We start from the raw sequence: 9,333 nt of genomic DNA, 5'->3' as shown, positions 1-9,333 counted from the left end.
CCGCCGCCTGCCCCGCCGCCTGCCCCGCCGCTTGCCCCGCCGCCTGCCCCGCCGCCTGCCCCGCCGCTTGCCCCGCCGCCTGCCCCGCCGCCTGCCCCCCCGCCTGCCCCGCCGCTTGCCCCGCCGCCTGCCCCGCCGCCTGCCCCGCCGCTTGCCCCGCCGCCTGCCCCGCCGCCTGCCCTGCCGCCCCACTGGCGAAGAGGTAGCGCAGGCGCTCTTCAAACCGGGCCGCCGACGCGGTCGCCGCCGTGGGGATGCCGCCGATGTACGCCTGCAGGGCTGGCGCAAGCTGTGGGCGGTTTGGCTGGAGTCGTTCCAGGCCTGACATGTGCCGCCAGTGGCCCATGCTCATATGGAATCGGCCCCGCTTCTGGCGCCGCCGCCGCGCTGTCCTGGCTCGCGGCTGCCAGTGCTTAGATTGCTTCCGGCGGTGGCCCCCCGTACGCCCGCCCCCCTTGCGCCCGCCACCCTTGCGCCTGCGACGCGGCTCCGGCGGCAGCTGCCCAGGGAACAACTCCTCATCCAGCTGCTTGTCGTGCAGCTCGAGCAGGTAGCGCTGGGCAGGGCCGACACCCTCCCCGACACCCTCCCAAGCCCAGGGCCCTGGCTGGTACAGCGGAGACCGTGCTGCCATGAACCAATTCCCTCCCCCGCACGGGTCCACACCGATGATCTGCGTGGCCTTCATCTCCTCCAGGGTGCACAGCTCCCCCGCATCGGCGGGCGCGGTCGCCGGCTTCAAGTTGGCCAGCGGCTTGTTGTGTGCTTCTCGCGCCACGCTGCAGGCCACCCCGTCCGTGGTGATGTAATTGGCGAAGGGGGCGTTGCGGGAGGTCACACCCCCGAGCTGGAACAGGCCCCAGCCGACGGCGTTCAGCGTGGCAGACGACTGCATGCCCCCGCCGCCAAACGCGGCCTGGACAAACGAGGAGGGTGCCACGGCGCCCGCGCCTGCACCGGCGAAGACCTCGCCATGGCGCCTTGCCAGGGTGGGCAGCAGCCCAGGAAGGCGGGCCATGGACGTGTTGTCAAGGGGCACATAGATCGGCGCGAAGGAGGGGCTGGGGGTCAGCGTGAACGGACGTGCGCGATGCAGTTCCCGGCGCAAGGACGCAAGCCGCTGCGTGTCCTCTCGCGTCAACGGCTGCGCCTGCGTCAGTTGCTGCACCTGCGCCCCCAGCTGATCGCGGCGTGCCTCAAGGCCTGCGAGAATCTCCGCGGCCCATTCCATGTGCCGCGTGCTGGCCTTCTTGTACGTGGCCTGCGTCCCCTTGACCTCCCGCAGCAACAGCTCTGCGGCCCTTTTCGACGCACGCTGGGCGTTGACGTAGTCAACGAGGGCGGTCCAGGCTTGCGCGGCGGCGGCCCCGCCCGCAGGGCCGGCGCCCTGTGCCGCCGCCGCAGCCGCCGCGCCCGCGGCTTGCGCGGCTTCGGCCCCGCCCGCAAAAACCCCTTGCAAATACGGCACCGCGGAAGTGTCGCCAGGGTGATGCACTGTGTGCCGCACCCGACATGCTTCTCGTGCGTTTGACCTGCTGGTTAACGCGTGGTCGTCAAGCCCCAACGTCAATGTAATGATGTACCAATAACAGCAACCCAAGCTTCTGTCTGTGCCTCTTCGCCCCAACGGGATTGCAGTGTTCTGGAGCCACCGCACCTTTCAACGCGACAGCTCTGCGCCCCACTACTGAACTACGGACTGACTATGCGGTCTCAACCCCTTAGCACTACCTTTGCATCCACACAGTGCCCCACACATACGTTCATGGTCGTGTGTGGTCAACAGCAGTCGGTCATGAGCCACACTGTCAGACGGTCAGTCAGCCACCTAGCTGGCAGGCATATAAGGCCCCCAGCGCCCGTCACCCGCGGACCCGCCCCTCTACGCGTTCTCTGTCTCCGCTGTGCGGTCCTCGCCGGCGTCCACGTTTTGCTCCTGCATGTACGACATGTGACCGTCGCGAATCAGCTCGGGGAAACTCAGTTGGCTGATTGGATCAGACATACACACGCATACGAAACAGTCCTGCGTGTTTGCTTCCCCTGTGCTCTTCTTCAAACACGCGCGCGCACGGCACACACCTCGGCTGGCGCCATAGCCCAACCCACCACCCACCGCCACCATCCGCCCCGCACCTGCTCCTCAATGCTGGGCCCGCCGCCCGGTGCGCCCGCCTCCACAATGGGCACCGGCTCGCCGCGTGCGTCCAGCTCCTCCACGCCTGCGCGTGCGCGAGGAAGGCACAAGGGGCAAAGGGCAAGAGTTCGGTGTGCGCAGCACCAATAAACACAGGCGTTGGGACTTGGGAGCCAAAGAAGGCACCGTTGTTGATATGGGTGGGTCGACAGTGTGGGCGGCCGTGGCACCGGTCCGGCCATTATTGCTGCCAGACGCGAAGGAGAGGGCTACAGCAGGTGACATTTGCATCGTGGAGATGCTAGGCTCTGAAGGCCGGGGAATCAGGGGGTGCTAGCGCTTGAACACACACAAAACACACACAGCCACACACGTGTCCGCACAGCGCCTCCATGCCCCCACCGGTGTCTGCGGGGCGCTGCAGGTCCGCCACCTCCTCCTTCAGTTGGGACATGTCCACTGCGGCGGTGGCGGGGCGGTGGTGGTGGGGGGGGGGGGCAGGGGCCGGGGTGGGGCGGGGCGGCGTGGAGAGGTGGGTGGTGGTGGGGGGATGAGAGTACCGTAACTAGAGGCGGGGCGGGATGGGAATGCCCAGGCGGTTGTACAAGCGGCGTTGTACTGTTGCGCACGGTGTTGTACACGCGTCAATGATAACGAGCCAGGGTACACCGGTCATAAGAGCGAAATGCACACACATGCCAGCCGTCCAACCTTACGCGCCTTTTCAACAACACACCCGGCACGGCAGCTGGGCGCGCGCACGTTACCCCTGTGCCCGCCCCCCTGCACTCACGTCCCTCGGGGTCGCGTGTGGCCTCCTCCGTGGCACCCGCCACCTCCGCCGCCGACACCTGCACGTGCAGCGGAGCACACGGAGGGGCGGGGCGCATGACGCGGGAGGGCGTGCGCACACGTGCATATATGCCTCAACGACGTCGTGCTCTTGCCTTCTCCAATACGTGTCTTTATTCATCTTTGTTGATGTACATGTGGGAAGTATGTGTGCTTGTGCAAGTCAGGGTTACTCAAGGCCACACGGGCCATCCACATCAGCACACCCGCGCAGCCTACGGACGACACACACGCACGATGCCAGTCATCTCCCCAGGGACCCCAGGGTCACGTACACAAACGCACACGGCCACACACACGCACACACGCGCGGAAACCGGCATTTATGCCCGCCGCACAGCCGCACACGCACCTTGAAGTCGGGGTCACTGGGGTTGTCAATGGCGCCGGCGTCAGGCTCCTGCACAGCAGCGGTGGCGGTGGCCGGGTTGCGGAGCGGGCAAGGGCCACTTAAGGCTGTTGCTCCGTAGTAGGAGCAGAAACTCCAGCGATTCGCATGATCGCAGTTGCACCGCCCCACACCCCCTTCATCGCACATAACCCCCCCCACACACACCACCACCACCACCACCACCACCACAACACACACTACAACCACACGCACACACACTACAACCATACATACACACAAACACACACACACACACCTGGTCCACGCCCACATCGCCGTAACCCTCATCCTTCTCCTGCAGGCTCCCCGTCGTGTGTGGTTGCGAGTAACAGCGAGCAAATGTGTACGTGGTTTGTGGGTTTGTGGGTATGCAAGTGGACAGCGGTGGCGCGAGTTAGGACCGTCGTGGCGGCGCAGGTTAGTCAGGCTCCTCATCACGTACTCGTGCACCGTGGCTCACCCACGCACGCGCGGCCCCCTGCCTGCCTACACTCACCCACCCACACACCCACCCACCCACGCATCCACGCAACCACGCACCTGGTAGTAGGCGTCTGTGTTGTAGGCGCCGGGCTTCTTGAGCGGCTTGCCCTGGGCCTGGGCGCGGGTCTGCAGGGGCGCGCATGTAATGGGGGCGGGTGGCCGAAAACGCGTTGGGTGTTGTGTACCTAAATAAGCGAGGGAGCAGCGTCAGTCACGCACACAAGGGTTCACACGCCGTCACCAACCCCTGCCGGGCCCGCGCTTGCAAAGGCTGAGCTCAGGAGGGCTGCGTGCCACACGCGTGTCTCGTGGAGGCGCGTCCCTCGGTGACGCATTGGCCGCGGGTCGCTGCTGCCACGCTCTTCCATGCCAGCCTTTGACCCCGTTGACCGCTGCAACCCCAGCACTGGCGAGCCGAACCGCTCTCAGGAGCTGCACTGCGCGCTGCAGAGCGGCAGCGCGCCCAGCCTGAGCGCACGACGCACACGCACGCATGCCGAGCCCCCGCCCTGCCCCGCACCGCTGCTCACCTCGACCATGTTGGATAAAAACGCCTGTTTCGGTGTTGTTGTGTGCGGTGACGAGAGTTCTGAGCGATGTGGTTAGTTTGTCAAGAGCGGGAATAGCGCCAAGCTCATGCCCTCCCCTGGCCAACACTGCGTACCGTACGGGCTTTGACTCATCGCCGGTCAACTCATCGCTCTCAGGATAGGCAGGGACGCGACTCATGTAGCAGCATTTGTTTGCCCCATAAGCAAGCAAGACCATTGGTCCCGACACTGTTTGAGACTGCTACCGGCTCGACCAAGCGGGGGTCCCACGGGTCTGTCCCAGCAACACTTTGGCGATGGGCAAGCGCAAGAGCAAAGGCAGCCACGCGATTGCGCAGGCCGCCGCGGCAGCCAAGCGGGCTCGCACCACGCTTCCAAGCCGGTTCGAGTGCCCCTTCTGTAATGCCAAGGGCGCCGTGACCTGCGAGCTGAAACGCGACCAAGGTCGAGCCAGTGTGCGTTGCGGCGCGTGCGGCATGGGCTTCAACACCGTGTGCCGGTGAGGGGGCGTGGGGTAGGTGGGTGCGGGAAGAGGGTGCGGGAAGAGGGTAGAGGGGCGAGGGGTTGACAGGTGCTATGCTGGGTTGAGGCAGGGTCAGGGAGGAAGGAGGGGCCGGGGGGCGTTGCAGGGTGGGGGGAGGAGCTTGGCGCTGAGGAGAAAAGGACAGGGCTTGTGGCAAGCGTGCAGGACAGGGCATGTGGCGTAAGGGTGTGGGCCATAGGTACGTGTTGAGGAGCCTCACCCCCCCGTACCCTTGCCCCCCCTCTCCCTGACGCCGCACGACCCTCCTGACCTCGTCCCTAACCTCCATCTCATCCGGCCGCCAGGGCCCTGACGGACCCTGTAGACGTGTACCACGAGTGGTTGGACGAGTGTGAGGAGGCGGTGGCGTTGCAGGTGCGCAAACGGGGGATGGGGATGGGGATGGGGCCGGGGCGGGGCGCGGGGCCCCGGAGACTGCGGTGGTCGGTTCACAGGCACTCACTTGCTGCGATGTGGGGCGAGGGCAGTTAGGGCGTGCGGGGTCAGACGGTAGGTCCGTGACTCGGGGAAGGGTGGCAACCGCATGGAGGAAGCAGCTGTGTGCCGCGAGGTGGCGACTGCCGCGAGGCCTCCTGCTCACAACTGAATGCACGCTAGGGCTTTTGCTTACTGGTCCTGCACTAAGCACGTGCACTCTCACACAGCAGCGCAACTGCATCTGGCCGGTCCTTACGTCTCCAAGCCTCATTTGCCAGTGTGTGATTGTACCGACCCAATTCCGACTTGGCCCCGCCCCGCCCTGTGTATGCTGCTGCGCAGGAGCCCCTCGCCACCGCCGCCCCGGCGCCCGTCCCGGCCCCCGCGCTGCGGGCTCAGTACCAGCAGCTGCAGGCGCACCAGTTGCCTCAGGGTGGCGGCGGCGGCGGGCTGGTGGGCGGGTACGACGGATCTGAGGGCGCGGTGGCGGGGCTGGGTGGCGGCCCTGGGCGGGGCGGTGGTGAGGTTGGTGGCGTGGAGGAGGCTGTGGAGGAGCCGGAGGCGGGCGCTGGGCCCGAGGGGGCGGGTGATGACGAAGGCGGCTGGCAGGATGGCATGGGTGGCACTGGTCCTGGCAGGGCCGCTGGTGGTGGCAGCGGCTTGGGGGCGGACGACACGGCCAGGGATCTGACCGCTGCGGGAGCATGGCGGCAGCAGCATCGGCGGCGAATCGCGCCGAGCAGCAGCTCTGAAGACAAGGAGGCAGCGGCTGCGGCGGCCCGTGGCGGCAGTGGTGCAGGCGGGGGCGCCGCTGGGGCCGCGGCCAGCAACCGCGTGCACATGTCTCCTGGCAAGCGAGCAGCAGCAGCAGTGGCGGCCCAGGCACGGCCGGCTGAGGCTTCTGGAGGCGGCGCCAGCACTGCTTCCCCTCCTGCTACTGACACGCAGCCGCATCGGCTGCATCGCCTGCGAAGAATGTCATCACTCGGGAACAACCATGCCGTTGGTGGCGGTGGCGGCCGCGGCGGCGGCGGCGGCGGCGGCGCCGTTACCGTCATGTCAGGCCTTCCAGAACTGTCCTCGCCGCCGCCAGTGGTCGCCAGCAGCACCCCCCTTGCTGGCGGCGCTAGCGGTAGCGGCGGCGGCGCGAGTACCGTGGTGGCGGCGGGACCGCCAGGCTCACTTCGTCACCAGTGGCAGCGGCAGCAGTTGCAACGCCAGCAGCCGCAGCCGCAGCCGCAGCCGCAGTCTGCGCAACAGCCACCACAGCTGGGTGCAAGTGGCGGCGGCGGCGCTGGCGCAGAGGTGGCGGGCGGCGGTGATGACCTGGTGGTGGCGCCGGCGGGCTTGGGAGCGTACGGTGGTGGCGGCGTGTACGGCGGCGTGTACGGCGGCGCGTACGGCGCCTATGGCGATACTTCCGGTACTGGGGCGTACGGAAGTGTGGAAGAAGTGTATGGTGGAGAGGCCGGCGGCGGGTCTCGCCGGAGCACCCTGGATGGCAGTGGTGGTGGTGGTAGTGATGTGCCGCGGCGGATTAGCCTGGACGGTGGCAGTGTGGGGTCGGGCGGGCGGCCCAGGCGGCAGACCGAGGTGGAGCGACAGCAGGCCGCTATCCGGGCGTTTGGGGTTGAGGACGAGGACTGATGAGCTGAAGACCTGAGAGACTGAGACTGGGAAAGCAATGCTGTTGGGCATGGCCAAAAGGAATGACGTTGAATCAATGGTGGTGTTGAGGCGGTGGGGCAGGCGGGCTTCCTTAATTTCGTGCTTTGTTCTGAAGGGCCCCGCGATGGGCCAATTGCAGAATTGGGTCCAAGCTGGCGGTCAGGACTCACAAATGCTACATACGATACATGTTGGGCATTGGCGACAGCGCCTAATGCAGTTGCGGCAACGCATGCAGGTTCGCCGTGCCCCTAACGTGCGCCCTATATCCCTACAGCCAGCACTGCGTGTCATGCCACACACCAGCACCACCACAACCACACGCTAGCCACCCTGACCTGATATCAGCAGGTTATGTGAACAACGTAGAATGTCACTCTCCACGTATGTTGGACGAGCCACCTGACCGGCGCCTGCACCGCCCATGCGACGGAGATCATGCGCAAGAGTCCCGGCGCCATATGAATGTCCCTAAGGCTGCGGTCCCAGTCACCCGCCTGCCGAGCGACCAGCAATGGAAGGTGTGCAGAATACGTCGGGCGACCGCGTACGCCACTCGCCACGCGTGACCCGCAACGGACTGCTGCACAAAAAAGGAGCCCCCTGCCGGCTGCCGCCTGCTCTCACCACGTCCGCTACCAGCGCAGGGCACATGTAGTGCACACACACGAAGCGTCAGGATGCAGCTAAAATTGCCGAGCCCTGCACTATCGATACGCAGGCCATCTTACAAAGTGTACCTTCATGCCGCTAGGCCACCATGCAGCTAATTCGCGACTATTAAGCGCGCAAAAAAGCGTGAAGGCAAAGCCAGTGATCTCTAAATGCTTATGCCGTCTCCTAAATCTCAGCTCAGACGCGCTCCGTTGCAACACACTAAAGATCAGTCCCTGACACACGGTCACGTCCATTCACACTACGGCTGCCGCCGCCGCCCTAGTCCCAGCTGCGTGCCCTGCGGCGGCTCCTGCCCCGACTGAGCCATTACGTCCACCAACCGCGGCGGCCTCGGCCTCACCCGCACCAAGTCAGCAAGTCACCGTCAGGCCGGCTAGGCCCAGCCATCTCGTCTGCCGCTGTTGACCCAACTATGTAGCCCGCGCGGCCCATCCTTCTTAATACCCGGCCACCGAGCACTGCCACCGCGAATCGCGCAAGTCCTTGAAGGGCGGCCTTGCCTGCACTCCGCCATCGCCGCATACAATGTAATTCAGACCACTACTGCAGCTGCCAGCACCTCCGCGCGCGAGCTGCACAGCGACGCCATGCCAGCGCCGCAGCACAGCGCCAGCGCCGGAACAACGCATCATCTCCGTTTGTGTTTGAGGCCGGCGCAGAGCGGCAATGGGGACGCAATGGGCCCACCTTGCACACACTGCTGCCGGCCCACTGCCTGGGTGTGATCATATGTAATCAATAAAGAAGGCATGGCTCCGCCGCGGATGGCCTCTGCACTCACGCCCCCGCTTCCACGCCTACGGCTGCTGCACCACACAGCCGTGCCGGGGTCGCCGTTTCGGTCCTCATCCCGCATACAAAATTCACATTCAGACCTGCACGCGCGCCCCTTCGCTCCACACAACCCGCCGGCCCTGCTCGTCTTCCCGCCGCAGCTCCCGCAGGCGCAGGCTAGTAGTCCAAAGCCGCTACAGAGCTCCTGCACCATCGTCATCACGACCGCTGCCGCTGCCACTGTCACCGCCGTACGCTGCCGCCAGTCCCAGACGGCGCGCCCATGCCCAGCCCCGCCGCGGCCGCCGCCCCTGCGGTCTGGCTCCGCGCCAGCAGCGCCACCTCGTGCGCCTCCTCCTCGCGCCAGCGCCCCAGCAGGAACTCACCCAGAGGCCCCAAGTCCGGCACCGCCCGCGGCACACCGCCCAACGCCGCGCCGGCGGCGGCCGGCGCCGCCGGCGGCTGCGCAGCGGCGCCCTCCCCGCGGACCGCTGTGGCAGCGGCGGAGGCCGGGGCGGAGGCGGATGCGGCGGTGGCGTAGAGGCCGATGGCTGAGGCCCGCAGCGGCTCCAGTGTGGGCTCGGCGCTGCAGCTGAGGCGCACCAACAGCTCCTGGACCAGCCGGTAGCTGGCGCCCGGCATCTGAGCAGTGCAGGTGGGGGTTGGGGAGGGGTTGAGGATCGGGTCGTTGAGCTATGACTAGTTACGCAAGTGGGTTCCGCTACCCATATCCAGTGCCTGTATCCTCAAGCAGTGCTTCCCGCCCTTCCTGCTGCTGCCTCTCAACGCAGGCTCCGGCTGCCAGCCCCGCGCCATGCTGAACGCCATCAACAACACA

General features: G+C 66.4%; 3 protein-coding genes across 3 annotated transcripts in view; 1 reads left to right on the top strand and 2 right to left on the bottom strand.

The window, feature by feature from the left end:
• Positions 1 to 4,462, bottom strand: part of CHLRE_12g544111v5 (uncharacterized protein) — a 5,362-nt gene extending 900 nt beyond the window's left edge. Inside the window, exons 1-8 of the mRNA XM_043068824.1 lie at positions 4,394 to 4,462; positions 3,921 to 3,989; positions 3,637 to 3,675; positions 3,342 to 3,389; positions 2,931 to 2,988; positions 2,540 to 2,596; positions 2,137 to 2,222; positions 104 to 1,315 (exon numbers count right to left, since the gene is read on the bottom strand). Of these exons, the coding sequence (XP_042919144.1) occupies positions 104 to 1,315; positions 2,137 to 2,222; positions 2,540 to 2,596; positions 2,931 to 2,988; positions 3,342 to 3,389; positions 3,637 to 3,675; positions 3,921 to 3,989; positions 4,394 to 4,402 (1,578 nt within the window). The 5' untranslated portion in view covers positions 4,403 to 4,462. The remainder of the gene's footprint in view (positions 1 to 103; positions 1,316 to 2,136; positions 2,223 to 2,539; positions 2,597 to 2,930; positions 2,989 to 3,341; positions 3,390 to 3,636; positions 3,676 to 3,920; positions 3,990 to 4,393) is intronic.
• Positions 4,463 to 4,562: 100 nt separating this feature from the next.
• CHLRE_12g544110v5 (uncharacterized protein) lies at positions 4,563 to 7,148 on the top strand. Its single transcript, XM_043068823.1, has 3 exons — positions 4,563 to 4,913; positions 5,243 to 5,312; positions 5,718 to 7,148. Exons 1-3 carry the CDS (start codon positions 4,711 to 4,713, stop codon positions 7,020 to 7,022), a joined length of 1,578 nt encoding a protein of 525 aa, XP_042919143.1. The 5' UTR covers positions 4,563 to 4,710; the 3' UTR covers positions 7,023 to 7,148.
• Positions 7,149 to 7,150: 2 nt separating this feature from the next.
• Positions 7,151 to 9,333, bottom strand: part of CHLRE_12g544109v5 (uncharacterized protein) — a 12,722-nt gene continuing 10,539 nt past the window's right edge. Inside the window, exons 8-9 of the mRNA XM_043068822.1 lie at positions 9,253 to 9,293; positions 7,151 to 9,137 (exon numbers count right to left, since the gene is read on the bottom strand). Of these exons, the coding sequence (XP_042919142.1) occupies positions 8,739 to 9,137; positions 9,253 to 9,293 (440 nt within the window). The 3' untranslated portion in view covers positions 7,151 to 8,738. The remainder of the gene's footprint in view (positions 9,138 to 9,252; positions 9,294 to 9,333) is intronic.

This window comes from Chlamydomonas reinhardtii, chromosome 12, assembly GCF_000002595.2.
Source record: "Chlamydomonas reinhardtii strain CC-503 cw92 mt+ chromosome 12, whole genome shotgun sequence".
In the NCBI taxonomy this organism is placed as follows: domain Eukaryota; kingdom Viridiplantae; phylum Chlorophyta; class Chlorophyceae; order Chlamydomonadales; family Chlamydomonadaceae; genus Chlamydomonas; species Chlamydomonas reinhardtii.
Note: the sequence above shows the minus strand (reverse complement) of the source record. Positions and strands in the feature narration are given on the sequence as shown.